At 57.0% G+C, this 27,646-nt stretch overlaps 12 protein-coding genes across 12 annotated transcripts; 6 read left to right on the top strand and 6 right to left on the bottom strand.

Annotated features, from left to right (window-relative positions):
• Window positions 1–1,215: 1,215 nt before the first annotated feature.
• CDEST_06215 (Putative oxoglutarate/iron-dependent dioxygenase, alpha-ketoglutarate-dependent dioxygenase AlkB) lies at window positions 1,216–2,381 on the bottom strand. The gene has a single exon (XM_062922374.1). It carries the CDS (start codon window positions 2,280–2,282, stop codon window positions 1,557–1,559), a length of 726 nt encoding a protein of 241 aa, XP_062778425.1. The 5' UTR covers window positions 2,283–2,381; the 3' UTR covers window positions 1,216–1,556.
• A 770-nt stretch (window positions 2,382–3,151) lies between these two features.
• CDEST_06214 (uncharacterized protein) lies at window positions 3,152–4,192 on the top strand (the record flags this gene model as incomplete). The annotated part of the gene is made up of 5 exons (XM_062922373.1): window positions 3,152–3,203; window positions 3,284–3,387; window positions 3,422–3,712; window positions 3,813–3,873; window positions 4,086–4,192. 5 exons carry the CDS (start codon window positions 3,152–3,154, stop codon window positions 4,190–4,192), a joined length of 615 nt encoding a protein of 204 aa, XP_062778424.1.
• A 307-nt stretch (window positions 4,193–4,499) lies between these two features.
• On the bottom strand, window positions 4,500–6,201 carry CDEST_06213 (Putative glutathione S-transferase, Thioredoxin-like superfamily, glutathione transferase family). The gene is made up of 3 exons (XM_062922372.1): window positions 5,814–6,201; window positions 5,424–5,745; window positions 4,500–5,315 (listed from the first exon to the last, which is right to left on the bottom strand). Exons 1-3 carry the CDS (start codon window positions 5,875–5,877, stop codon window positions 4,883–4,885), a joined length of 819 nt encoding a protein of 272 aa, XP_062778423.1. The 5' UTR covers window positions 5,878–6,201; the 3' UTR covers window positions 4,500–4,882.
• A 288-nt stretch (window positions 6,202–6,489) lies between these two features.
• CDEST_06212 (Putative hemerythrin) lies at window positions 6,490–7,082 on the top strand (the record flags this gene model as incomplete). Its single annotated transcript, XM_062922371.1, has 2 exons — window positions 6,490–6,582; window positions 6,651–7,082. 2 exons carry the CDS (start codon window positions 6,490–6,492, stop codon window positions 7,080–7,082), a joined length of 525 nt encoding a protein of 174 aa, XP_062778422.1.
• Window positions 7,083–7,555: 473 nt separating this feature from the next.
• On the top strand, window positions 7,556–9,069 carry CDEST_06211 (Putative FMN-dependent dehydrogenase, FMN-dependent alpha-hydroxy acid dehydrogenase, active). The gene is made up of 2 exons (XM_062922370.1): window positions 7,556–7,806; window positions 7,915–9,069. Exons 1-2 carry the CDS (start codon window positions 7,649–7,651, stop codon window positions 8,939–8,941), a joined length of 1,185 nt encoding a protein of 394 aa, XP_062778421.1. The 5' UTR covers window positions 7,556–7,648; the 3' UTR covers window positions 8,942–9,069.
• A 72-nt stretch (window positions 9,070–9,141) lies between these two features.
• CDEST_06210 (Putative major facilitator superfamily, MFS transporter superfamily) lies at window positions 9,142–11,321 on the bottom strand. Its single transcript, XM_062922369.1, has 3 exons — window positions 10,900–11,321; window positions 9,794–10,783; window positions 9,142–9,722 (listed from the first exon to the last, which is right to left on the bottom strand). The coding sequence occupies exons 1-3, from the start codon at window positions 11,122–11,124 to the stop codon at window positions 9,366–9,368; spliced, it is 1,572 nt and encodes a 523-aa protein (XP_062778420.1). The 5' UTR covers window positions 11,125–11,321; the 3' UTR covers window positions 9,142–9,365.
• A 762-nt stretch (window positions 11,322–12,083) lies between these two features.
• CDEST_06209 (uncharacterized protein) lies at window positions 12,084–14,507 on the top strand (the record flags this gene model as incomplete). Its single annotated transcript, XM_062922368.1, has 3 exons — window positions 12,084–12,895; window positions 13,108–13,545; window positions 13,613–14,507. 3 exons carry the CDS (start codon window positions 12,084–12,086, stop codon window positions 14,505–14,507), a joined length of 2,145 nt encoding a protein of 714 aa, XP_062778419.1.
• Window positions 14,508–14,509: 2 nt separating this feature from the next.
• Window positions 14,510–16,704, bottom strand: CDEST_06208 (Putative carboxylesterase, type B, carboxylesterase type B, alpha/Beta hydrolase; the record flags this gene model as incomplete). Its single annotated transcript, XM_062922367.1, has 3 exons — window positions 14,510–15,815; window positions 15,878–16,301; window positions 16,370–16,704. 3 exons carry the CDS (start codon window positions 16,702–16,704, stop codon window positions 14,769–14,771), a joined length of 1,806 nt encoding a protein of 601 aa, XP_062778418.1. The 3' UTR covers window positions 14,510–14,768.
• Window positions 16,705–18,988: 2,284 nt separating this feature from the next.
• Window positions 18,989–20,040, top strand: CDEST_06207 (uncharacterized protein). The gene has a single exon (XM_062922366.1). The coding sequence runs from the start codon at window positions 19,084–19,086 to the stop codon at window positions 19,771–19,773; it is 690 nt and encodes a 229-aa protein (XP_062778417.1). The 5' UTR covers window positions 18,989–19,083; the 3' UTR covers window positions 19,774–20,040.
• Window positions 20,041–20,904: 864 nt separating this feature from the next.
• Window positions 20,905–21,357, bottom strand: CDEST_06206 (uncharacterized protein; the record flags this gene model as incomplete). Its single annotated transcript, XM_062922365.1, has 1 exon — window positions 20,905–21,357. The coding sequence occupies one exon, from the start codon at window positions 21,355–21,357 to the stop codon at window positions 20,905–20,907; it is 453 nt and encodes a 150-aa protein (XP_062778416.1).
• Window positions 21,358–22,720: 1,363 nt separating this feature from the next.
• Window positions 22,721–25,540, bottom strand: CDEST_06205 (uncharacterized protein). The gene has a single exon (XM_062922364.1). It carries the CDS (start codon window positions 24,751–24,753, stop codon window positions 22,723–22,725), a length of 2,031 nt encoding a protein of 676 aa, XP_062778415.1. The 5' UTR covers window positions 24,754–25,540; the 3' UTR covers window positions 22,721–22,722.
• Window positions 25,541–27,002: 1,462 nt separating this feature from the next.
• Window positions 27,003–27,233, top strand: CDEST_06204 (uncharacterized protein; the record flags this gene model as incomplete). Its single annotated transcript, XM_062922363.1, has 1 exon — window positions 27,003–27,233. The coding sequence occupies one exon, from the start codon at window positions 27,003–27,005 to the stop codon at window positions 27,231–27,233; it is 231 nt and encodes a 76-aa protein (XP_062778414.1).
• Window positions 27,234–27,646: the final 413 nt, after the last annotated feature.

The raw sequence follows: 27,646 nt of genomic DNA, 5'->3' as shown, positions 1-27,646 counted from the left end.
GTGACCGCGATGGTTAGAGTTCATGTAGATGGAGAAGACGGCACGCCGAAAGAGGCTCCCGAGTCATTCGTCATGGTTGTGAGCAGGGGCATAGATGGTTACCAGAAAATGCGAGACGTTGTCGGATCGCATATCGGGCAGCGGTGCGATGATTTGATCTCCATTGATATGGGACAACTCAAGATTATGGGATTGAGTTTGGCAGATGCTCTAGACGAAGCCGTTCCCTGACCACGTGTAGCATTGAAGAACAGACGAGCTTTCAGCCCTTGTACTCCCAAGGATCGGATGACCAAACATGACTCAATTCCGATCATGGTAACTCGGCAATACTGTCCTTCCAACGTTACACTTCAAAAAGTCGGTTGCCGTTAGCCTAGGTCCGGACATATTCCTGCAGACTTTGCGCTCCGATGTAATTCCGTCCGCTGAGAAGTCTTCCATTTACTGGTGTCGAGACCAGAAACACCCGGCACCAAGCCTGATTCCCGACGGTGTAGTTGAGATTGGATCTGCGTAGGCTTTCGATTGCAAGAGGCCGTTATATAGTAAACAGTTGAACTTGGACTCGGCCTGGAAAGAAGGAGCCTCGGGCCTCGGGGGTTAATATCATGCGAGAGTGACTATTGGGATTCCAACCCAGACTCTACGTGTCAGAGGCGTTATCACAGAATGAAGAGGTCAACTGAAAGATAGGTCTGAACTGGTGACTGAACTCATTTCTAGCCCTCCTTTCCCTATAGTTGGGGAGAAGGAGACTATTTTGTAGACATTAGAGTCCCTATAGCAGACCTCTAGGGGGCCACTAATGCCCTCGAGCCCTATTTTGAAGCTCTATGGAGTTCTGATGAGGTTGTCCGTGTACTGGAAGTCCTCTAGTCTCGGCTTCGAATCCTTCAACCCCTGGGTAACCGGTGATGCCCTACTAGGCTTGTAACACTACGCAGAGATGCAATGGGTATCAAGGGGTTACTTTGACTCTCGTGAAGCCCAGCTTGTATTTCCTCTAGTTTCAGTGCCCATGCTACTTTGTCTCTTCGTTCACTGATATAATTCCAAATACAGTGCGCGGTATCGAAGGGATTCAAGGTCTGCTGTTGCTTGTTGCTCCAAGGAGTGCTTGGAGGATTACAGAGAGCGTTCACTTCGATCACCTATGGTATGGTGTTCGGAAAAGCCATCAGTTTTCAATCAGAACGATGGGTAGTATTGTGAAAATTAAGGACTAACATGTCATTCAGCCAGAGTCGCAGTTGTAATTACAATCGGAACATTATCACGGACTCGTGAGTCCGCTTTTTGGCATGGCAAACGCCGTCAAGGGTAGTAGTGCTGACTTAGAGACTTTGACAACCCAATGCTTTTAGGATCGGAATCCCACTTAGCTCCATGATTTAAGACATGAAGCGTCCATGATCAATCCTTGTGGAAGGTAAGCCAAAGTTGTGGTGTCTGCTTGGCCGGGCCTGACATATAGGCACCTTCGTGTTCTCCTCCCCCCCCCCCAATAATCAAATCAGGATGGAAGCGAGGGAAAGGGAAAATCATTGGCAACGTCATGGCTTTGTCTCCTCGGCTGCCGGGTTCGCTCCATCAGCAGCGCCGTCCTCGTCACCCTTCTTCCACCGGTACTCCTTCTCGATGCCCAACCTCGTCTGCGCCGTATCGCACAACTGGGCGTCTCCACACTCGCAGATGGCCGGCTCCCTGATCCATCGATACGTGATGCTCCATCGGTCGCCCCTCTTCCGCACCGTGCCGTCGGCCAGGGTATCCGTCTTGCGCTTCCTGATGCCGTGCTTCCAGTGCAGCCTCGAGTCGCCCGACATCTGCATCATGCTCCTCGGCGCGAGGTCGACTTCAACCATTTCCCCGGCGCGGCCGTCGCCGTCGCCGGACGCCGGCCGCGCGAACTGCATCATGACGGGCGACCCCAGGGACAGCGCGTACAGCTGGTCGTACGCCGAGTGCGTGTCGACGTGCGGCGGTATACCGGCGCCGGGCGGGTAGTGCTGCAAGCAGACCTGGTCGGGCGGCCTGCCCTCGGTCGTGGGGATGAGAGGCTGCAGCCAGTCCGGGAACGGGGCGAACGGGATGTCCGGGTCCACCCCGAAGGTCTTGTAGTCGAACGTGTATCCGTAGTGCAGGGACAGCCGGCCGGAGCGGTCCGGCCACGCGAGCTCGTGCCGGAAGATGTGGACCAGCCTCGCCTCGTGCTCGGCGGTGATGAAGTCGTCTTGCCAGAAGAGACCGGAGGGCTGGATGGGGAGCTCCTCCATCATCGTTGTACGCCGTGTGATAAACGCGGTGTATTTATGAATGAGCCGGGCGCCGCAGTACACGTGTGTGTTGAGTTTATAGTTGACTCAGACAAAACTCGATTGGCGTGTGGCGCCACAACCTGGAAGCGGTTGTGGTTTTTTTTTTTTTTTTTGTCTTTTTCTTTTTATCGGGTGGGACCATCAAGTGAGCCCGGCATGGCCAAGTGGGGTAGGATAGTACTAATAGGAACGAGGTTAGTTAAACATGACCTCTGTTTTATGTGTAAGTTAATTGGTATCATGTTTTCAATACGACGAAAGCAAGTTGGGCTCAGTCCATACAATCTGCATTATTTTCCGGTAGTAGAACGGTCAAAATAATGGTATAGTCTCCCACTACGGGAAGATACTCGTTTGATCCCAAGTTGCTTTGAGTTGTCTTGCGGCATCAGCAAGTCCCTGACACACAACTGTTTGTTCTCTTGCAACCCAATCAAAGAACAAATTCTCCGTTTGACCAGTATTCTACGCGACTTAAGCAAATTCGTACGACATTGATTTTCAACGCTGGCAAATCGTGCGGCACCAAGCGAAGACACCGTCGAGCGATGATGATGAAACCAAGATCACCAGCCAAAGCCCGTGTCCGCCTAGTGAGATCGCGGACTGTGCCAAACCCCGGCACTTCGGACGTCCTTGAAGTGAGCGGGCGGGGGGCGAACTAGCGGTGGGATGCGTACCATCTGCCTATGAATGGCAGCCCGAGAGTCCCGTTGTCAGCGATATTGATTGGCTGACTCTCTGAATCTGATGAATCGATGTGCTCGCTTACCGGGGCAGCAGGTCGTTTCGAAGATGGGAATCCGCCCTTGATAAGTCGATCCATAGGCATGAGCAACGGCCGGCCGGAACTTTTGGAGTCCGCCTGCGTCGCCGACTTCAGTTTGACAATCCGTCTAGTAAAAACAGACATCCAATCCAATGATACGTGTGGTCCAGATCGAATTTCCATAAGTTCCCAGAAAAGCAAGCCATCATCCCCATCTCCCAATACTACGCCGTCTTTCGATTCACAAGGGACACCTCAACCAACGCCTCCACAGACAGCGTCACTTCCGGGTCATCAGTACGATGCTCAGCCATTCTGGCATCTGTTTTAGCCATGCTTTCCGCTCCTCATCCTGACATTCTTCCGCCCGAGAAAACCAAACTGCCGTATCATCCCCAAGAGGCCCTTCGAATGGTCCTCGGAGAGGGTCGCCCGGGAGTTCGTCTCCAGATCTCGCGCAATGTTCTACCACTCGACCAAGGACCTTCTGGGGGAGCCGTTTCGCGTGTTCTCCGACTTGGGGGATGTCATCATCCTGCCGCCTGATGCCGGCCAGGAGATCAGGAACTACAAGCGCTCCAGCTTCGCCCAGGGGCTTATGGAGGCGAAATTTCAAAAACCTGTCTGTGATGTGCTGATCGCCGTGGATGAATCTTGACGACCCCGCTTCAACCTACAGGACTTCCAAGGAAGATATGCTTGGTTTTGAAGCTTACTAAGAGGCCTGCGATCCTTCCAAAAGGCTCCAGAATGTCGTCAAAACGAGATTGACAAAGACCCTGGGTCAGTGTATTGTCGAATCTGACTTTCCTCCAAGGCGCGTTACAGAACGCTGACGGGGGACTGACGCAAGGCAAGATATAACCCATCCTCTCAGCAGAAACAGAGGAAACCATTGACGAAACATTGGCCTACTCTCAAGGTATCCATCAACCAACCCCCAGCACAATGTATCCCAATAAAGACGGCTAACTGACATCTTGCCCTCGTACCAGAATGGCACGATATCACCCTTAAGCAGGTCATCTTTAAAATTGTGTCGAGTATGTCCTCCAAAATTTTCGTCAGCAAGCACCTGGGCCGGATCGAGAAGTGGCTATAGACCGTTGTCGGCTACGTGGAACTGAGCGTACATACGATGCGAACGAACCCTGCATTTCTGGCCCGACTTCCTGCGCCATGTCGCTATCCGGTTTCTGCCGGGGCATATACAGCTCCGGGCGTACATCGGAGACGCCGAGACCCAGGTGTTCATGGAGATGAGGCGAAGTTGGGAAGAGGCGCAAACGATCGAGTACAACGACGCCATACAGTGATTTCAAGAGGTGGCAAAAGGCGACAAATACAACCCTGCGGTCTCGCAGCTCATCCTTGCCGGCGTTGCTGTCCACACCACGCCAGACATCGTCACGCAACCGCTGTATGATGTCTTCCAGCACACCAAGCTCACCAAGCCTTTGTGGGAAGAGGTTATCCAAGTCGTTGGGGAAAGGGATGGAAGAAGACATTTTCGTAGACGAAAGGAGGAGATTGATTTGTTTGTTCATGAGACTTGAGGGTGGAGTAAGAAAGAAAGGATGAGTCCGAAGATATGAGAGACCTTAGTAAGCTTGACGTTCGGAATACTCCAATACCTGACGCTGTACCCCTGATGAGAACAAATTGTTGACCGTAGACGCGAGATAGGAAACAAGAGGACAGTCATCTTCAAAGGCTTATACTATTATAGCACCCGCCCGGGCTCTTCCGGGGTTTTGGGGGGGAACTAGACGATCATTACTAGCCCTTTCGTTTATGGCGATGAGTAAACATAGCCATAGGCCTTCTTGGCATCGTCAATCTGCTTCTTGACCTCGGCCTCCTTCTTGGCAAGGTCCTCGTCTTCCTGCAGCCTCTTCTCCATGCTGGCGACAGACATGAAGGGGGCGTCCGGGATCCGGATGCCTCGCTGGACGGCGGGCCTCTCCAGGCACCTTTCCAGCCACGCCTTGACGGACGGGAACTGGTTGATGTCGATGCCGGCCATGGGGGCCGCTTGGACCCAGCCGATCATCGAGATGTCGGCGATGCTGTAGCGACCACGGCCCGGGCCGACGACGAAATCGCGCGCGTCGAGGTGGGTGTTGAGGACGCCGAACAGCCGCTCGGTCTCGCCCACGTAGCGCTGCGTCGGGTAGGGGATCCTCTCCTTGGCGAACCTGACAAAGTGGTTGGCTTGACCTTGCCTGTCGGCGGGGGTAATCATTTTCATCAGCATTGATTTTTTTTCTTCTTCTTTTTTTTCTTTTGAGAGGTATTTGAAGAAATGAAGGGGGATGGGGGGTTCATCTTACATGGGGCCCAAGCCGCCGTGCTGCCAGCCGATCCAGGTCTCGGCCCTCGTGTAGTCGTTGTCCGAGGCGGCGAAGGAGAAGCGGTGCTCGGTGTCGTAGCGGCGGGTGAGGTAGCTCAGGATGGCGCTTCCCTCGAAGACGGCGAGCTGCTCGTTGTCGTGGTCGACGATGACGGGGATGCGGCCGTTGGGGTTGAGCGCGGTGAACCAGGGCTCCTTCTGGATGTTCTGCATGATGTTGACGCTCTGGACCACGAACGGGAGGCCGTACGCCTCCTTCAGCTCCTCCAGGATGATGCTGGCCTTGTAGCCATTGGGGGTTCCTGAAAATGGGTTCAGCAACGAGACGACGCGATGTGCCGTTTCCGGAAGGGAGGGGGGGGTTGCTTACCGAATGTCAGAAGCTCAATGCCCTTCTTGGCAATGAGGCCAGTGGGACGCGCTGCTGCAGCCATTGTGTGTGTGTGTGTGTGTGTGTGTGTGTGTGTGGAGGTGACGAGGTTGCCGATGCGGTGATGATTTGGTTGCAAGGAAAAGAGGGTCGATCCTTGTATGGGTTTCTTGTCAAGAAGAAGTCTATACAGTTTTGGCCCGGGATGATTATACTAAAAACGACGAGGAGGCTCAATGTTGGAATATAGTCACGGAATGTTGCAATCAAGACATAATAAGTATGAGAGGGATGGGTTGCCGGGGGGGAGGGGAAAAGGCTACGGGATTTCTAAGCTGGGCAACGGCTGACAAATGGTCTCCACTGACATGTTGATGACATGACACCAAGCAACATCATTGATTTCTCCGCCGTGGGGTTTGGTTTGGATTGCAGTAAGTGACATAGCCGTTGGTTGGGGCGGCCCATAAAGGTCAAGCGTAGTAAGTGACATCAATTCCCCTTCTCGATAGCCACGTGGAGCGCTAACCCCGTAAGGCGCGCAAGCAGCTGAACAACAACCTGCAGAACCAATTTGGCAGAGAGAGAGAGAGAGAGAGAGAGAGAGAGAGAGAGAGAGAGAGAGAGAGAGTAGTACCTGCATCGGGGTCAACTTTGACAAGCATTGAAAGAAAACATGGACCGTGGCGGGGAAAAGGATGACATGGTATCGCTGACGCCCTCGGAATTCGACATTTACAACCGTCTTGCGGTGATGATGGAGAAGTTTGTCAGTTCTCACGATGCCAGCTGGGGGGGCGAGAGGCCGCTGCTAACACAAACCCGAACGTGCCATAGCACAGCTATTTCCGACGAATCTGGAAGCGCCTGTACAGCGCATGCTCAGCGCCCGATCACGACTCGCCAAAAATGACTGACGACCAGATTGTCAGAGAGGGTCTCTTTCTCTCGTGTCGCCTCGCGAACCATCACAATGTGGAAGAAAGCTCCCTGTTTCCCCTCCTGGCTCGCAGGATGCCCCGGTTCCAGGGGGACGACGTGCTGTTGAAGCAGCACCGCCAGATCCACGACGGGCTCGAGGACTTTCAGCAGTACCTCGAGGGCTGTCGTACGCGCAAGGACCGATTGGACCGGCAAGTCCTCAAGAGCAAGATGGATCCGTGGGGAGACGTGCTCATGTTGCACTTGGACCAAGAGGTCGAGATGCTGGGGGCTAGATATATGCAGAAGTATTGGACGCAAGAGGAGATGCTCGAAATGCCCATTTGAGCTGCGAGAGGAAGACAACAAGAAAAATAAATGTGTTGGGGGGAAGAGGAAGAGAGGGTGAGGGTCGCCGTTAGTCATACATATCCCGCGTCCATCGTCTCAATAAGGAAAAAATCCCCGACAAACAGCCTTCTCCATATTAAACCACTATTGTACATACATCGTATGCCCTCCCCTCCACCCCGGAAAGCTCCATGACAAAAATCGGGGTTGATTCGCCAGTGTTGAAGACTATGACGTTCCACAAAGCTCCAGCACGAACGGCCTCAGTGAAATGTTCGTCTTGGTAGAGCCCGCGCCCTGCGATTTTGGGCAATTCGCGGCGGTTGACAAGACCGGGGGAGGATACCGAGCAAGCACCGGGGTGACGCGATCCGTCGGAACCCCCCCCGAGATCGGACCGCTTGCTTCGGTCGAGTAAATACGTAAATAAGGGAGAGCCTCCAATTTTCTCCAATTCTCTCCAACTGGCCGACCGGTCGTAATGGTTTGTTTCCCACAGATCCAACGGTACTCTGAAGACTCGACAGAGACAACCTAACCTATCAAACGTGTGTTAATACATCATGACTGTCGTTAAAGATGCCCGCCGCCCGGAACCGGTCAACGTTGCCGACGTTCACAAGATCGCAAAGGAGAAGCTCTCCAAGCCGGTATGGGACTACTACCAGACCGGCGCCGACGATGAGTACACGCTCGAGCGCAACCACACCGCTTACAACGAGTAAGAGATGAAAATTCCCCCCCATCCAAGGCAAGGCCTCGGCTCCTCGACACCGGGAAAACACAAGGGCTAACAAGACTGCTTCTTTTCTTTTCTCCCCCCAAACAGCATCCTTCTCCGACCTCAGATGCTGCGCAACGTGAGCAACATCGACACCAGCACCACCATCTTCGGCAAACGGTACGACATCCCCATCGCCGTCGCCCCGAGCGCGTACCAGAAGCTCGTCGGCGGCGAGGGCGAGCTCGACGTCGCCCGCGCCGCCGCCAACCTCGGCACGAACCTCACGCTCTCGACCAACGCGACCACGTCCCTCGAGGACGTCGCGCGGGCCATCCCCGAACGCGGGCCCGACCGCCCCCGGCCGTGGTTCCAGCTCTACTTCCTCGGCAACCGGGACCTCACGGCCAAGCTGATCCGCCGCGCCGAGGACGCCGGCTACGAGGCGCTCGTGCTGACCGTCGACACCGTGATCCTGGGCAACCGCCTGCAGGAGCGGCGGACCCCGCTCGAGCTGCCGCCGGGCATCGCCATGGCCAACGTCGAGTCGCGCAAGTCCGGCGCCATCTCGACCGCCGGCCTGCTCCTGCGCGCCAAGACGGCCGCCGAGCACCGGAGGATCCAGGAGGAGAACCACGACCACCTGGTCGACGCCAGCCTCGAGTGGCGCGAGGTCATCCCCTGGCTGCGGTCGCAGACCAAGATGAAGATCGTCCTCAAGGGCATCCTGACGGCCGAGGACGCCCAGCGGTCCGTCGAGGCCGGCGTCGACGCCATCGTCGTCTCCAACCACGGCGGCCGCCAGCTCGACGGCGTGCCCTCGACCATCGAGGCCCTGCCCGAGATCGTCGACGTCGTGAGGGGCAGGATCCCCGTCATCGTCGACGGCGGCATCACCCGCGGCACCGACGTCTTCAAGGCTCTCGCCCTCGGCGCCGACCTGTGCCTCATCGGGCGGACGGCTCTGTGGGGGCTCGCGTGGGACGGTCAGAAGGGCGTCGAGGGCGTGCTGAACATCCTCGAGAGGGAGCTGGCGCGGGCCATGGCCCTGATGGGTGTGGCGAGCCTGAAGGACATCTCGAGGGGGCTGCTTGGCCGGGCCAGGCAGAACGGGTTCGGCGTTGCGAAGTTGTAGGTCTCGAGAATGTCGGGGGGCCTGGCTTTTGTGTTTTTTTGAGCGTTGGTTATTATATATAGACTTGAAGTGCCGTTGGGCTCGTCTGCGTATATGTTGTATATACCTTAGATCGTTATAGACCTCTTGACGAATTTCTCCAAGACACGCCCCCCCCCCCCCCCAAATATGTTCATAGGCTTCATTGCCTAACGTTGAGCGCACTCGGGTCTGGCTACGACCTATAAACTCTTGGCAGGATCATGTGAGTACTATCAGTGAAAAAGATTCGATAACCTTCAAACTATTAGCCCCATCCAATGTATGACGAACATGCCCAACCAGTGGTACTCTCATCTCCCAGATGAGGACCGCCACATGGTTATTACCCAAACTCCTAATTCTCACAGACAACCACGACCGACTACCTCATAACAATCCTTGTTTAGTAGGAGTACCGGAACTTCCTGTTCTCAAAGTCCGTCAAGTCCATCAACACTTCGTCATTCTCATCTTGCCCAGAAGCCTCGGCCTCCGCATCCCTCTGCTTGTTCCTCCGCTTCAGGAGAATCCTGATGGAGATCGCCAAGACGACCTGGCCGGCGGTGCAGCCCATGATGACCTTGCACCCAGTGCCGTAAATGGGCGCCTCCGACGCGAGGAACGCCTGCGGTCCGATGATGTTGCCGACGCAGTAGGCGAGGAAGACGAAGGCGGTCGAGGTCACGCGCTTAGTGTAGCCTGCAACGTTAGCGGCCGGCATCTGTAGCGCGACGACGAGCGCGCCGACGAACGAGGGACTCTGCGGGGCTGGTGTCAGTATTATGAACCGTCCACTCTCTGTAAGTTTTGATAGGAAGGGGGACCACCCACGATGTAGTAGGCCATCAGCAAGCCGTTCTTGTTTGACCTATCCAGCTTCAGGAACAGCGACACGGCAACGAGCGTCGGAAGAACCCAGGTCATCATGACGATTGTGCGGAAGTTCTTGAACTTGGAGGCGCAGAGGGGCCCCGTGAAGATGAAGAAGGCGACCCAAGCGCCGTAGGGGATGCCGTACGCGGTCGTGAGAAGAGCGTCCTTGGTGAACCCCTTGACGATAAGCTTGCCAAAGTTGGCAATACCCCCGTTGACGATCTCATTAAGGAGGGTGTAGAAGAAGAGGAGCCAGATCTGGGGGTCCCGGAAAGCCTCCTTGATCTGGGCCGGCTTGATCTTGCGGCTGAAGACGCCAGTGTTGTTGCTCTGGCTGCGCGCGATGAGCAACGCCTTCTCCTCGACGGTGTACCGCTTTGCCGTCATGATGTTGTTGGGCAGGTAGAAGAAGAGGACGACGCCCCAGGCGATGGTGAGGCCGCCGCACATGACGAAGATGATGCGCCAGACGTCCCAGCCGTCGGCCTGGCCGACGCCGTAGAACAGGATGCCGCCAATCATAGACCCGAAACCATTGAAGCAGTAGAAGGACCCGGCGCGCATGGGCGCCTCGGCCCGGGTGTACCACATGCTGACGATCATCATGAAGCACGGCGTGATGACGGCCTCGAAGGCGCCGAGCAGGAAGCGGCAGACGGCCAGGCCGGCGAAGCTGTGGGAGGCGGCGGTGCAGGTCAGGACGGTGCCCCACGAGACGACGAAGACGCTAACGACGGTGCCGGTGGGGAAGTGCTGGGCCAGGTAGCTGGCGGGCCACTCGGCGACGAGGTAGGCGAAGTAGAAGATGCTCGCGAGCCACGAGTACTGGCTCTGCGTCGTGTTGGTCGTCTCGAAGAGGTCGAAGACGGCGCCGTAGCTCAGGGCCTGCTTGTCGATGTACTGCAGCAGGTATGTTCCCATGAGGAGGGGCAGCAGCGTAAGGTCGATCTGGGTGCTTTGTCAGATTGTTGATGTTGTTGTTGTTGTTGTTGACATCTTCCCGGTGTTGGGGATGGAACACTGGGTAAAGAATTTCTGGACGGGGGGATGAAGGAGGTTAATACCTTGCGAACCAACTTCTTCTTCGCATCTTCATCTTCAAAGAGCTCGCGCATCTGAGCATGAGAGATGCCATTTTGTTGCAAGAAAATCTCGGCCTCGTCAAGAAGCTCAACCTGGCCGGCCTTGAGGTCCCCGTCGATGCTGCCGGGAACGGAAGGCCGCTTCTCCGCAATTTCCAGGTCCTTGGGCTTGGGTTGCTCTGCGTTTATCGACGTCTCGACGGCCATTGTGGAGTCTGGGGAAGTGGACGAGGCGGGGACGTTGCTAATAATATGTATATGAATATGTATATGAGTGTTTATGTATCTGAGCACGCGATGGACGGTCCTTGAAGTGGGCACAACGAGTCTAGTCAATGGGGTTATGGTTTGTTCCGAGTCTTTTTTTAAAATGTCAAGTTATGCATGCTGGTGAGAGCCAGAATGAGACGAGCTGTCCGAACTTCTTCCGGCGCGTAAACGTCCAGATCGACAAGGCCTTTTATTCATTGTCATTGCAAAAGGTAAATGATATCCGGCCTTGGTCCTGGCCTCTCATCCCTTGCCCCCCCCCCCCCCCTCCCCCAAGACTCAACCCGATTAGATGGTTTTCAAGTGATAGCGACTTTTCTTGCTTTGGGAGGGCGGCGAGCCTCCGACACAGATAACATATCGGATGGTTCCCTTCACCCAAAGCAACGTCATAGCCTGGCAGAAGGATCCATCAGATGATAAGGGTCCCAGGGGTTTAAAGGGAGCTTCCCCGCGTTGAGATGGAGCCACGCGCGACGGTTCCTGGTTGCCCATGAAGAAACAAGTGGAGTTGCCGTGGGCACTGTGTCCCGCATTGCGTTCAGTTGGCGGGAAAGACACCGACTACGGAGACCAGAACTGGGTCCCGAAGCGGTTGAATTGACCGGTTGTAACCATCCATCCGGTGGAGTCGTTTTCGGTGAACCTCCGCCTTATCAGCTTGCGCGCGCGTTGACTAACAGGTTATCTATCGTTGCGTTAGCGTCCCTTTTGTCGGGATTTAGCCATGATAGTAGAGTTGTGGACCTTTCCGCGGGGAAATATCAAAGACGCTCAACTCCCAACTCAGACTTGCCCGAGTCATCAGAAAGCCGATGAACGGACCCCGTCAAACGAAACGAGACCAACATCAAACGGGAAAGCTGAACGCCAAAAGACACGATAGAAACCAAGCCATGTCGCCGGTGATAGCAGACCAGCCCACGCCCCGGCCGTACAGGTCCCATCTCCGCCCGGCCTGCTTGCAATGCCGCAGGCGCAAGTCCAGGTGCCAGCAGCAGGAGGGGATCACGTCGTCGACCTGTCAGATGTGCCACGTTTACGGCACTGACTGCGAGTTCCCACCGTCTCCCCGGAGCGCCGGCCGCGTACCGGCGCCGCCGCCGCCGCTCAACCCCGGCAAAGTCCAGAAACCATACCGCACCACCAACCACCGCCACCACCACCACCACCACCAGCAGCGCCCCCCGCAGTCCAACACGCCATGTCGGCGGGAACCTCTTGCGTCGGCAGCCAAGGTCTATGCATCCCAGAGCGCCGCCGCCGCCGCCGCCGCCACCATCCGGCACTCCACGTCTTCGCCGACGAGCACCGCGTCGTCCGGCGGCTCAGCTCCGGGCTCGGGTCCCCAGGCCGTGCTCGACCCGCACAACACGCACCTGATGCTGGCGCTAGACAGCCCCGAGGACGAGGACAACTCGCACATCATCGGGCCCGCGGTCACCAACGACACGCAGGTGCTGGCGGACTACCTCAGCTCGGAGCCCGCCATCCACGAGCGCATGATCCGCGTGGTCAAACCCAGGCCGGGGGCCCAGCCGAACCAGGTGTCCCGGTCCACGGTGTCGGGCGGCGTCCGGAAGCCCGTCATCTTCACGGCGGTTCGGAAGCGGCCCTACGGCTTGTCGCCGAGACAGACGGCGCCGTTGCAGAAGTACCAGATTGTGGAGAAGATGTTGGAGCCGTGGACGTCAACGTTGATAGACTTGTGAGTTTTAGTCCCGCCCCTTAACTGTTTTTTTTTTTTTTTTTTCCCTTTTCAGTTGTGCTGGGTGACGCTCAGCTCTTACCTGTCATTACTCACGCATACGTTCATGACATCCAAGAACAACGTCCTGTTGAAATCTCTCCTTAAGACCAGGGCTCTGTGGCCTAGATTCAGATCAGGTCAAGAACCTCCAACTGATCAAACATCCATAGATATTTCCAGAAAGTCAACATTTGCTTTCCCCTTCTCGACGAAGTATCATTCAAGCACCAGTTCAGTACCGCAAGAGACAGGATATCACCGGCACTGCTGTCTGTTTTGTATGCGCACTCCATGATCTTCTGGAAAAACAGCCCAGATCTACCCTCGGAGTATTGCCCCGACTCTCGGTTCATATGGAACCAGGCGACCGAGACGCTGTTTTCAGAACTCCACATCTCGCCCGGGATATCCACCATCATCGCCATCATTCTCAACGTCGGCGGCAGGCCGACAACTTCGATGATCATGAACGAAATCCAGCTGGGGGCCGCCGTATCGCTCGCCCAGTCACTGGGCTTGAACCGGGACCCCACAGACTGGAACATCTCTGTTCCCGAGAAGTGCCTGCGGATGAAGATATGGTGGGCGCTTGTGGTCCACGACAAATGGTGAGGCAAAAAATCTCACATCTGTTTTCCCCCAAGGAGATGTCGACTAACAACAAACACAACTCAGGTTGAGTCTGGCATACGGCACCCCGCCACAGATAAAGCGATACCAGTACGACGTGCCGGACCCCTCGCTGGAGTACCTCACCACGCAAGACGCCACGGACGCCCAGAGGCAAGCCGCGTCGGTGTTCATGGCCCTCGTCACGCTGACGGGCGTCCTCGACAAGTTCCTCGACCACGTCTACGACCTGAACCAGGAGCGCGACCAGCAGAGCAGCGGCCGGACGTCGCTCGACCTGGAGCTCAGCCTCGGGCAGTGGGAGGACTCCCTGGGCGACGACGTCAGGCGGATCATCACACGCGGCAACGACCTGCGCGCCCCCGGGGCCGCGAACCTGCGACTGGCGTACCTCTCGACCAAGCTTCTGCGCAGGCGGATCGAGCTCGACATTGAGAAGCAGGACGACAACGCCACAACCGGGTCGACGGCGGCAGCGGAAGCGGCGGCGGCGGCGGCGGCGGCGGCGGTGCCCGGGGACGCACTAACGAACCGCTACATCCAGGTCCGCCGGGCGGCCGAGGAGATCGTGCTTCTCGTGCAAGAGCTCGAGGAGGACCACCTCGGCGACTTCTGGCTGCCGGTCAGCGCCTTCGCCTTCACGTCGGCGACGACGTTCCTGCTGCGCTGCGCCCTCGAGACGGAGAACACGGCGGGCGGGCTGGCGCAGAGCGCGTCCCTCAAGCTGGCCAAGGACCTCGTCGACGCCCTGCAGGCGCACCAGCGGGACGCCGGGTGGGACCTGGGCGACCTCTGCCTGGCGCAGTACGCCGAGGTCGTCGAGAGGCTGCTGGCGGCGGAGAGCCCGTCCGCGACGGTGCCCGAGTTCCAGCAGCTGATGATGTCGTCCGAGGTCCCCATCATCGACGAGCTCTTCCCCAACCTCTGGGACATGTTCTGATGGAAGGTGGAGTGACGCCGGGGGGGGGAAGGGGTTCCATGTGGCCATGTATGATGTATGTTTTTCCTTGTTATGAATAATGACTGTCCATGTTTGTAAATCAGCATCGTCCTCGGGGCGGTGTTATGTGATGCTTAAATTTGTTCATAACGCGGAGTTCTCTTGGGCGGTTTGCCGAGTCAAAACCATACAGTTTGAAAAGAATACACACGATGTCACTTTATTGTAAGTGATGGAAACGTGTTGTTCCCTGAACAGCGTCTAATCCTCAAACTTCTCTGTTAGCTTCCACCAAAAGTCGCACTCTTTCTCCGCCCAGTTGTAGGCCGCAAACCGAGCTGTCGTGCCCAGGCCGGAACCTCCGGCGCGCTCATCATTGCCCTCTCCCAAGACCATCGTCTTGCCGGCCTCCTCGCCCTGAGTACCCCCGCCGAACGGCAGCCACTCGGGCAGGCCGTCATCGGACCTGGCCTTGAACCTGTTCGGGTCACCGTGGACGATGAACGAGGTGGCGTAGGCGTGCATCGCGGCGGCGATCTCGTCCTGCTTCGGCGAGATGGACCTCACCTCGGCGTTGTACGTCTGGTAGCGCATCTGGTCGCCGTGGTTGGCGCCGTAGAGAGCCGTCTTGTTCAGGGCCCAGTGGTACAGGTAGACCGGAGGGTCGCCGGCGTGCCTGCTGCCCCAGACGGCGGTCTGGCGCACCGGGCAGGTGTACGCGTAGTGGCCGTACGCGGCCTCTGCTCGCTTGTACTGCGAGCCCACGTCGAGGGGCCTCGTCTCGACGTACTCGGAGCCGGGGTCCGTGGAGGGATCGGGATAGAGGGCGTTCAGCTCCGCGAGGTCCGCCTCGGACAGCTGCGGCAGCAGGGTGCGGAAGAAATCCGTAAAGTCGCCGGGCGTGGAAGCCGTCCGGGGGACGTACATGGCCCCCTCGTTGTGGGCCGAGCCGGTGAGGATGGGGACCTTGTTCCACCTGTTCGACTTCCACGCGTCGATGGGGCGTCTGGAGATGATGTCCCCGTCGAGGACAGGCTGCCACGCCCAGCGCACGGAGGGGTTCGATCTCTCGTACACCGTCTGGCCGGATTCGATAATGGTCGAGGAGGGAAGGGCCCGGAGGCAGGGCAGAATCTCGTGTTCGGGGCGGTTACCACACCCAGTCAGCTCTAGGAACTCCTGGAAATGTGCCTCATTGAGTTTGGAGCCGGGCGGGTGTACGACCCGAGCAGTATGGCCCCCGGAATCCATGATGGCCTTGTGAAAGAGCTTCTTCTTCTGGTTGACGTCCATGATGAGATGCCCAATCTAACAAAAACTTGTAAGCGAGTCACCATCAACTCGCCGCTGGTGCGTGGATTCGGACATACCCCGTGTGCCGCGGCAGACAACCCCATGATAGTCACATCGTCCGGGTCGCCACCAAAGGCAGCAATGTTCTCCTGGACCCATTCCAGAGCGACGTACATATCCTTGAGCCCGAGGTTCAGCAGGCCCTCCTTCTCGGTCAGCGCCGTGTTCAACCCGCCGGCGACGCCGACCCGGTACTGCATCGACACGCCGACCCACGGCTCCTCGGACCACGCCAGCATCGACGGGGTGTTGTGCATGCGCGCCGCGCCGCGGTTGAAGGCGCCGCCCGGGATCATCACCGCGACCGGCAGCTTCCGGCCGCCTTCGTCTGCCGTGTGGCCCCTGGGGCGGTACACGTTGATGGTCAGGCAATCCTCGCTCTGCCAGTCCGGGCCGAGCCATTCGTCGTTGGTGAACGGGACGAGCTGCTTTCCCGGGCATCTGTGTGACGGGAGGTCAGCTCTGAAAAGGTTGACAAACACGGGGAAGAATTGCACTAATATTAATACCTAGGGCCAAGCTCAAACGCTCGTAGTGTATCGTTGCCAGACGGCACAGGCACGGCGTGACGGAACCTGAGTTGCCCGACAGGAGGGAGGGCGTAAGGGATCCCCATGAAGCCCTCCACTGGCTCGGGGAACGTGCCGTCGGTGACCAGTCTGCCGAGGACGGTGCCCTGGTTTATCGTAACTGAAGCCGCCGGGCTGTACTTTGAGCCCGTGTGCTGGTTCGTGGTGAATCCGTTGTTTGGGCCGGCCCAGAGATAACCCAAGAGACCTGCCGCGGCCAAGGGCAACCCCAGGGCCCATTGCCAGCTTGGTCCCTGATCTGTTGCTGTCGACATCTTGGCTGTGCCGTGCTGTCTCAATCAAAACAGCCGGGACAACCGACAGCACGGTTGGCTACATTGAACCATCTGACATGATATACACGTCTCTCGTGAGAAGGCGACGGAACGTTATCTTGGACGAGAGAGCCTGAGAGATGGCTGAAGAGGGAGGGGGGACACGAACATGCGAGTCAGGGGTGTTGGTGAGACTGGCCAACATGGCGTGCACACTGTACGGTGTACCGCCGCGGCCCTCGGATGGTCATGGACCTCGCCGCGGGAAACCTGCGCGGCGTTGAGGGTTTCCGTTGGGTGGTCGACCGCCTCGGATTGGTGTATGTCTGTTGGGAACTTGGGAGTGATAAGGGCCAACCGATCAAGAGTGAAAACTGGCTTCTTGGCCTCCTGGGTTTGATACGACATTCGCTTAGATGGAGGTTGCGCGCTGTCTGAATTCGTGGCCGGGGATGGGTTAGCCGTCTGCCTACAAACACGCAATATCTTCAACCTACAACCCCAGGTCTCCCATTTTCATCACAAGGTCTTTTTTTCCCGCTCACCAAAGCCGCCGAAGCTGCTGGCACGATAGTACTCCTCAGGTCTCAAGGAGGACAGGAATGACAATGAATGCTTGTTCCCCCTCGCCACTCACCTGCACGCTGCAGGCGGATCTCACCCGTGGACGGCCAACTCTCCGGCGTGACGATGACTTGAGGCCCAAAACACGTGCCGATGTCGGCTGTGAAGGTTGAGAGGACGCAAGTGTTACATTGGCGAACTGGACCGAGATAATGTTTGGGTTGGGTGAAGAAACACGGCGACGTTCGCTTCCTGTTTGTCATGTTGAACATTAAGCGAGAAGAAGGCGGCGAGTTTCGAGGGCTTTATATGTCTGGCCGCAGTTGACGGCCTACTGCGGCACTCTTGACAGGAAAGGCTACATCCTTATATGTCTCCAACATATGTTGCAAAACACCACTCGCGTTGCAAACTATCGTCTCCGTTCTGGTCTACTGTTGGGGCTAAGAGCTGGTGCTTGCTCCTAACAGTGATGAAGAACCCTCTCATATTTGTTTTTTTTCCCCATTTCAGGCTGATAAGTCGTGTGGGAGACCAATGATATCGACAAAAAACGGCCTGAATGGCTTTGAGGACGTTGGCAGATGCAATTTTCTTCTCTTTGACGACCGATCATTACCATTGACAACCTGCCTTCCACACTGTTAATGCAACATTCATGGTTGCAGATGCCCATCTCTTTGCAAGATTAACTGCCTGCCCAGCTTCTCTATCCGTTAGCCAGTCCCAGCTCTTAGAGTTGTTCGCAACAGCGTGGTCATTTTACATTGCATTTTGTACATCCGACACCAGTTCCCTGATATTTTAATTACATGACGTCTAAGGACTGGCCTACACGGTTTGAGTGGTGAAGTTGATATTCTAAACAGGGCTGCCACCCTGGCGAAAAGCCATCTAGCCTCCCTGCTTACATCTCCAAAACGTCCCAGATTCCGTGCCCTGGTATATTTGAGTCACATTTTGACAATAGGGGCCCACAGCCCGCTAGAAGAATGAGCTTGAAACATATCGGCCTCCCTTCCTCGTGGCGCATCAGAGCCGTGCCAAGTCTCACAACCAGTTCAAGGTCCGGCAGGACGAGGAATTCAGATCGGGACTCGGAAGGGAACATCCCGCGGGATGAGGTGAGTACAGGGGGTTTCAATCGAATTCTTGCCCGCGACTCCCGCCCTTTATCGCCCGTCGGGAATGATGATTCTCTCCCGGCTCCAAGTTGAAACACAATGTTGACCAGGGGGCGAGTTGTAGATCCCAGCCACGGCACGTACAAACAATATGCATAAGAGAAAAGAACGTTGGTGATGTCATACAACAGCCTCGATTCCCGCAGGAGTGTGGTGTAACGGCAGCTCGGCGCGGGACGCAGGCGGTTCGAAGCGCGACTAACACATCCTGACCGGCCTTGAGAGGGGGTTCCACAGGCAGCGAAGCAAACCCCTTGGCTTTCAGCTTGGGCTTGCTACACGTACGATTCTGGATCTCACAACGTTCTTCAAGCGCGTGTCCCGGTAGATCAAGGGACGGGCGGATGTTTCCGAGAATCTCAGCCGCTCCCTCTTGGTACTGTCACAAGCCACATGCTACGATGTTGACGTTGATACTAGGAATTCGTGGTTTGATCTAGTGCAAGAGGCAGTGGTGAAATGCTGGAAACATGAATGTGTACATATAACTGTCCTCGAAACACCTTTCTCGTCACTTCCATTTTCACTCAGCATCCCATCATCCACTCACTTCAAATCTCATTCTTTCCATCTCCATCCTTTCTTTGAGCCCAGCTCCATCCCAAGAAAAAGAAAAGAAAAAATCTTAACCATGCGCGTCTCCGTCCTCATCGCAACCCTGGCCTCGGCCACCGCCGTCAGCGCCGCCTGCGCGGCCGACAACTGCCTCAGAAACGTCAGGGGTCAGCCGGTAGGCAGGGCCTTCTGCGCGACCTTCACCACCGCCGTCGTCAACGCGACCATCGGCCTGCCCGCCGGGATCTTGCCGTCGTGCGGCGTCGTGCGCCTCTCCAGCGCCTGTTCCTGCGTCTTCCCCGCCTCCACCGCGGTTTCAACGACGCTGACGACGGCGACGACGACGACGACGACCATCAGTTCGACAACGACGACAGGGCCGACGGCGACGACGTCGGGGGGCTCGGTCTGCTCCGAGACTTTCACCTCTTTTATCACGGAGACGATTCCCGCCAGCACAATCACCATCGCCGCTAGCGTCGAGACCGTGACGCTCCCGCCGTTCACGTTGACCGTCAGCCTCCCCATCGTGACGGCCACCATCATCTCTACCATCACCCTTCTGCCCTCGATCGTGCCTCCCATCGAGTTCCCCTCGGTAACCACCACCGGGTCCTCGACGGAATCCTCGACGGGGTTCTCGACGGAGTCCTCGACGGGATTCTCGACGGAGTTCTCGACGGGGTCCTCGACGGAGCCCACTCCTGAGCCTACCCCGACGCCCAGTTCCGATTCTACCACAACCACCACAACCACTACTCTCTAGGGGGTTTAACCCACGACTCGGACGATAGAGATCGGTCGTGAAGTACGTGAATGGATTCAAGGCATCTGTGCGTGCGCAACGGGTGGGAGGATACTCTGTGGAGTGGTTGTGCGCGGGGGTCTCCTGTACGGCCCCAAGCCGAGGGCAGGAAGCCTTTGGAATGGGAACATTTGGTTTTGTGCTTGCAAAAACCAACTTACATGAATTACGCTCGTTACATTTGAGGCATGGAGTAGATGGGCGCGGACGGCCTCCCGCGGAACGGACGCTGACTAGTCCGACTATAGAGAAATATACAAACAATACAATCTTACAAGAGATTAGGTCCTTTGGCTCGAGAACTTTGAGATCTAGTGGAACAGACTTGCAGCACGCACAAGTCAAGTCAAGCCCCGTCCGTCCGTAGGAGTGTTGGTATAAATAGTGAATCAAACACGTACTGCAGCTTTATCGGCAGCCTTACATCAGGGACCTGTTTCACCACAGCGATCAAAATCTCCAGCCCAAGGTTCCAGTAGTGATTCAGTCTTATCATCGAGACTCTCGCGGGCTTGTCACCAATACGCTTCCCTTCTATTTCTGGCCCGTGCGTTTCTTTCCTCTTTAGGCAATCCGACGATGACACCCACTGATACCATATCAGAAAAGGAAAAAAGAATATGCAAAATCCGGACAGCTATTTGATTTAGCTAAACAGAAGCATGTTTTCGGCCTGAGGAGGGTACAGAAAGATACATAAGAGAAACTAGGATGAGAAAAAACCAGAAGGAGATTGGAAGGATGGACGGCGCCACGGGAGACAACACTTCCTTCGAGCGCCGAGAAGCAGTGGGGGGAGCCGGGGGAAGCCATCCCGGCGTCCGGCCGATCTCCAACACGATAAGATCGCCCGACGGGGACGGCGGATTCGACAACGACCAGCAATGATGCCGCTGTACTCGTCCGGGTCCAAGCTATCCTCCTCCCTCGCGTCCTCAGTCCTTGCCATCTTCTTACTGTCTGCCTACACGGTCCAATCCTCTCCCGGCTCCCCATCACCGCGCATTCTTTGGACGGACCATCCTCAAATCGTCCGGCCGGCCCCATGATGGTTGGAGAGGAGAACCGAACACGCCGAGTTCGTCCACACCTCTAGTCCTCCTCGTCCTCGGGCTGCACATCGGGCTGCTTCCCAGCGCAGTCCAGGATCCCCAGCGCCTGGCCCGTCGCGTCGAACCACGCCGACGACACCATCCCCAGGTTGCACGACATCCACCCCTGGAACCGCCACTGGAGGTAGCCGTCCGTGCCGCCGCAGTGCGCCTTGGTCAGCAGCCGGCAGCCGTCGAACTCGCGTAGGTTCGCCCAGAGCTGGCTGCACATCTGGGGTATGTCCCGCACCCCGGACGCGGCGATGACGTGGTGCCGCCCGAAGAAGCCGTAGGCGTACAGCCGGCAGACCGGGTGCTGGAAGTAGGGCCACCCCGACCGCGGGGCGCCGGCGACCTTGGCGTGGGGGTCCTTCGGGGGAGGGACGGCGGCGGGGGCGGCCTCCGGGGCGAAGACCCCTAGGAGGAGGATGCTGACGAGGGCGATGGGTCTCATTTTTCCAGGAGCTCTCTTGTCCGTGAGGGTGGGTTTTTCCTTCTTCTTTTCTTATGAGCTGATGAATCGCTTTTTGCTCCGAGACGAATGCCAGGCACTTGTTGATGACGAGGAAAAGAGGAAGATGGAAAGAAAAACGAGTATGGCTGTGATATGGGCTGATGGACGTGGCAGGAAGAAGAGTTTGAACTTCCAGAGCATCTTGTGGAAATTCCTTCTCATCAGCCCGCATGTCCAAAGAGGTTCCCTTCGCCCCCCCCCCCCCCCCCCCCGTGCCCTGAGGGTTTCCAGGTGACCTCTGGAAAGTATCTTTGTTGCGGACCCAGGACATATATGAAGCCTACTTGTCCATGTCGCCGCTGTTGCTGTCACGGACATACACGCTGAACTCTCTACACGTCCTTGGTGCAAGACCAAGTCAGTCATGTCGGCTCAGCTGTCCCCGCCGGGTACCACATTTGTCGATCCCAGGGGTCGACTCGATAGCGTAGAGAATCCCAGTCCTGGAAGATGGTCGATCGGTTATGTTCCATATTAGGTTCGGCCCTCCTCTAGACTTGGTGGCGGTATACTGTTGACTTGGGGCGTAAACGAGTGACGGACCTTGACAACCATGACAGGCTTATTCTTGGGCGGACGGAAATCATAACTCCAAAACCATCCGCGGGAGACGAATCTCGAGGTCGAATCGTTTCGAGGACGCCGGAGACGACCGACATTTCGCCCTTGGACCTCCTCACCTTGGCTCTACGGAGCTGCCTAGGTAATGTCAGGGCTACTACTGCCAGCAATGTTACACAGAGCACCGGGGGACAGGATATCAATACTTGACGGGTCAAACGACCGCTGTTGCCGTGGGATTCCATGTTACAACTACAAAAAACTCGCTGCTCCGATTGCGCCTCGGCATGCCTATCGGGCAGAGCGCGTGTACAGTTCGTTTGCTGACCCGCCGGAATCCCTACGTCAAAAGTCTCGGCGAACCACGCAGTGCCACAAACGGCCCAGCTTCTTCTGTTCACCGATGCATCATGCCCACCTGTTCTAACCCCATATGGCATCATCTGAAAAGCAGACATGCATACAATCCTCTTCATGGCTCTAAACTCTCTAAGACGACGGATTTTGCTCCATGTCAAAACACCCAATAAGAAAGCTCCATGCCGGTTGCTGCCAAAGACAAAGCCACTCCCTCGAGCGGGAAGAGGCTGTATAAAACGCCTTGTCGAATCGAACTGGTTGCCGATGTGCTCTTCTGCTCGGCCCGTCCATGCTGTATTGATTGCCTCATGACTCCGTGTGTCCAATGGTTGAATGATAAAAAAATGATTCGCCGTGTGTAGCCTTGGACCTTGCACCATTCGATTAGATGGCCCAGCTACCACGTCTTTCTCGCACGCCCCACGCGAGGGAGTCGAGGCTGTCTAGATCCGGGTGCTGCCGCGCCCATTCGAAAATGTAGGCTTTCAGGGCCTTCCATCTCGGGCATCTCTTCTCTTCCGCCATCTCGGCCTCGGCTGGCTCCATAAGATGACCGCTTGCCGCCTGCTTCGCGTCATCAACCTCGAGCTCCTCGATGCTCATATGCGAAATCTTGGAAAGCTCCTCATCAAAAGAACGTGCCATTGCGGGGTATCCCAAGGAAAGATAGTTGTAAACCTGTGTGACAAAGGTATCGTTGAACTCGCTTGCAATCTTTTCTTCCAAGGCCTTTTCGCGCTTCAGGCGTTCATCGATCCCGGCGAGCATGTGCAGGCCCTTGGCCTCGCCGGACCGGACGCGGTGCTCGACCGTGCTCGGGGTGAGGGTGGCGGACGAGTAGTGCGACCCAGGTTCGTCCGTGACGGATCCCTTGCCGAATGCCGCAGCAAATGGGTCGGCAGACGTAGCCTGGGGAAGTGGCGTTTGCAGCATCCTGGGGCCTTGGTGGTGAGAGGGCACAATGGCCTGGTCACTCTCGCTGTTTCGGAAGCAGTACCCCCTCCACAGACCGGCTTCCCCCGTGAAATCCCTGTTTCTCTCTTCGACAGACGGATCCTCCGAGAAGGGATGGTCAGGCTCGAGCTTCGTCTGCTTCGGCGAAGGGCACTTTCGGAAGACCAGATCCTTGCCCAGCATTGGCGGGGAAGCAGCCTTGCGCATCTTGCGGAACTCGCTGGTCTCGGGAGGGAGTCCAAAATTGCCAAAGGGCCTACCGAAACCACCGCCAGCGGCCTTTCGGAAGCCAGTTTCGGGGACGACCTGGGCGGGTGCGGCGATGGGGACCTCTGCAGGCTTGCTGACAGCAGCGGGCGGGATATACGGCATGGTGGCTTCGCCAATTGGCTTAGTGACCGGCTCCGGCGGAGGGAGGTCTGGTCGGCGGGCTTCTTGGGTCACGATTGGCGTAGGGCTGATCAGCGGCATGTATGTTTCGCCAATCGGCTCTAACGGGCCCTTGGGAGGGCTGGGATCGGCGGTGTGATTCCTCTTGTTCGTCAACCACATGGCTTCGGGGGGGCTATCGAGCTCCATCCTGTCGAGCTCGGAATCGTTGTGGGCATCCTCATCGTCGTCGTCGAAGACGGGGGCATGCTCGCCTCTAGCGACAGCCAGGACCTCGGCGTGCTGCTGCATATGCTTCTGCCAATATCCCACCTCGGACGACTTCCGACGAGGACCATGAGCGTGACGGGCACGGGGCTTGGAGTCAAGGCCGGGCCCGGTTGGTTGGGGCGAGACGCTCTCGGGGGTGCTGTCGTCGCCCGAGCTCTCTCGAAAGTAGAAATGGGCGGCGCCGCCCTCACGCGGACGACTGTTGGGAAAGGCATCGAGGGCAGCCTCCTGCATTTGGCGCTCAGCCTCCATGGCGGCCCATTCTAACATGTAGGTGCCGGCATTCTCGTCTTCCGACTCCCGCCTCGCGCCCTTGGGCTGGCGCTGAATGGGCAGAGAAGAAGGCGACGAGGCGCCATCGTTCGGCTTCCGCCTCGACTTGTTACGCTGGAGGTAGATGTGGTTCGTGTAGGGGGTGATGTCGGTTTTGTCAGTCGGTCGCGTGGCGGGGCCGGCGTCTCCCACTCTACGGGCACGCCTAGAGCTCTCGATGAGTTGGGGGGCGAAGCGACGCCTGGGGGGTTGCGATTGATGCAAGTTGTGCAAGTGTGGTGGTGGTGGTGGTTGGTGGTGCATCTGCTGTTCGAATGGATTGGGAGAGGGGGTTCGCGGGGTGTGCTCGGGGGTGAGCTCGGGAGCCGGGCCAGGCTGGTGGTTTTGGTATTGGGTTTGTGTTTGCTGCTGCGTCTGCTGCTGCTGCTGCGATTGGGCCGGTTGCTGAGAGTGCTTTCGAACAGACTCGAAGGTGGTCTCGATGGGAACGGGGGCGAACCGCCTCCGCGGCTCGTTAGATTGAGCCATGGCGGAGGACGGCAGGTGGACGGAGGGTGTCGACTAATCGTGTAGTAATGTCGAGACAACGATCCGAACGAGACCGAGATGGGGGTGCAGAGGGGATGACAGGCCAGGAGAGGAGGGAAGAATCGAGGATCGGGTGAAAGCGGTTACGGTTAGGGTTATGGTTCCGATTATGTTAAAAGGGACCCTTTTTACTTGGGGTGCGAGGAGGAGGGGTGATCGGACGAAAAGACGACGCTGGTCCCAGCGTCGGGTGAGGAGGATTGACGGTGGTGGGAGGAGAGGTTGGTTAGTCCGGTTGTCTATCTGTGGTTGGGGAAGATAAGATGTCGCCGCATTGGTCGTTGGCGTTGGTACCGGTGTCGGTATTGGTGCTGCTGATGCTGATGCTGATGCTTGCCAGCCGGCCGTGCGACGCCGTGCGACGCTGTGGGGTTTGTGAGGGCAAAGGAGAAGCAAGAGGAGGAGGGAGTGAAAGGGGAAGAAGGAGGACGACGACGAAGGGAGGATCGTGAGTTTTGTCAAAGAGTCGGAGACGGAGAGGCGAGGTACGTTCCTCGAGTGGTCGTGGGGAAAAGGGACGAAATACGGATAGTCTGGAGAGGAATGGATGCTAAAGGGGCGGCGGCGGCGGCGGTGACGAACAGGGTTACAAGAGTCTGGAAGCAGCAAGACCAGATCAGGAACAGAGCAGAGCGGAGTAGAGCAGAGTAGAGCAGTCAGTACATGATAGCCAGAGCCCGAGTCGGGAACAGTAGTGTGTGTTAGCAGGTATCGAGCGGGCGGCGGCAGCAACAGCAGTAAGTGAGTAAGGGAGTGAGTAAGTGGGTGGGAGTAATAATAGCACCGTGATAGGGGGGGGGAAGAGCATTGATCGGTACGTACCGGGACCGGCAGGAGTCGGCCAGATAGACGTAGGTACCTAGGTACCTAGAGGAAATGGACAATTGGGCAAATGGGCAAGGGAAGCAGGGCGGGGTGCGAGGGTGTAGTGGGGTTCAGGCTGCTTGCAAAGTGGGATGACGGATACGTACCGCAGCAGTGTCTACACTGGATAGACGTACACACTGTGCTATGGTCTTGTTGCTGCTGTTGCTGCTGCTGCTGCTGTTCGCGGGGCAGGGAACGACCGCCATTGACGCTGTGGAATGAACGATGACATTTGCTCCTTCCTCACTGTTATGGCATGTCTGTTTCTCCCGAGTCCATGTCACAAGAGCAGAGGTACGTACTCAACATGTTCCTCCACCCTTCAACATACTCAACGTCTGCAACACCAAAAACCCAATCTGTCTACAGATACACAGCATGAGAAACAGACGAAGGAAAATAAAAAAGACGAACCGAAAGAGGGAAAAAAACCACCCCCCGACGAAACACTCTCCCCCCAAAAGCCCAGACTGGAACTCGTCACGGCCGCGTCTCCCGATGTCGCACAAAACCCGTTCGTCGCCTCCCCCGCCCTCCGCTCTTTTTCTCTCCGCCCTCTGCGTCTCGACTCTCAATCAACACTCCTGAACTCTGGAGAAAGGGACAAAAAAGGGGGTCATCCATCCGCGCGGCCGGCGACCGAGACAGCTGACAAGACAAGTGGGAAGCACAGTCGCAGTTGGACGAGGTCACACCTTGCAGGTACATACCACACCCACCGCCCGCGCCGCCGCCGCCGCCGCCGCCTGTAGCTTCTGCCATTGACCGATTCCGCCCTCGCCGTCTTCTCGTTTCCACACCACAGTTTTACCAAAGTGTATCTGTATCTGTGTCTGTACTCTGTTACACCTGCTCGAGTGAGTACCTACCTTGACCCGTCCACCGGCTCACCACAGCGAATTCGCAGGGGTTGTCTCCGTCTCCGTATTTCTTCTCGACCCTTTCGTCTCCTCTTTTTCTTCTCCCCGACTCTCTCTCCAATCTCCAGACCACACCTCCTCCGCCTCCAGACACCCATTTCTTTCGTTTCTCTCATCTGCCAACCTTGAACCCGTACAATGGGTCACGGGTGGGCACCTTGGGCATCTTGGGCACATGATGTGGCCTGGGGAGGGGAAGGGAGGGGGCGGTCCGGCCAGGGACCGGCAGGGAAGAGGCCCCGAACACGCCGCAGCCGACTCCAACAGAGCCCCGAACGCCATTGTTTCCGCACGCCGGCCTCTGGGTGTATCATCTCGGTGCCGCAATCTGCCCCTTGACATCATCGCCTCAACCGACATTGCACGAGGACGTCCCACTCCCGCGTATGAGAGCCCGACCCAATGCCCATTCCGCATCCTCCCCTGCTCTGGAACCCGGGCCAGCCTCGCCTTCTTCTCCATAACCTGGGCCTGGACCAGAACCCGGACTGGAATTGGAGTGGAGATCTCCTAGTGAGCACTACTGCCTGCACCGTGGACGGAGGCCACACAGCACAGCACAGCGGACGAGACCGGTCCCAGACCAGACCAGACCAGACCACAGACCAGATCAGATGGACGAAGAATGTCTGACTGGTGCCGACATGAACCACCTCCAACAAAAGACGTTGGTCCGTAGCGCGATCAGCTTCAACCTCTCTGCCAACCCAACCTGCCTCTGTCTTCCTACAGCCTCGACCCCCGACCACGCACAACGCCAATGCAGTGACATGGAAGAGAAGAGGAACCCCTAAAGAACAACAGCCCGCCACGCCCGAGTCCTGACGGAAATGGTGCCCGTTCGCCCCCAGATCCGTCCCCAAAGCGGCCATGCCTATCAAACTAGGCCCCCTCCACAGTCCGCTAACGCTTCTGCCACCCGAACTTTGTTCAACTTTGCGGTTGCCCTCCCTTCAAGCCCTCGACAAGCGATGGATTCCCACAGATTCCCACAACTTCCAGTTGCCACTTTCGCTTGCCTTTCCGCATTCTTGACTTTGTGTCGT

Source organism: Colletotrichum destructivum, chromosome 4, assembly GCF_034447905.1.
Source record: "Colletotrichum destructivum chromosome 4, complete sequence".
NCBI lineage: Eukaryota > Fungi > Ascomycota > Sordariomycetes > Glomerellales > Glomerellaceae > Colletotrichum > Colletotrichum destructivum.
The sequence above is the reverse complement of the archived record's forward strand: the minus strand, read 5'-3'. Positions and strand labels throughout refer to the sequence as shown.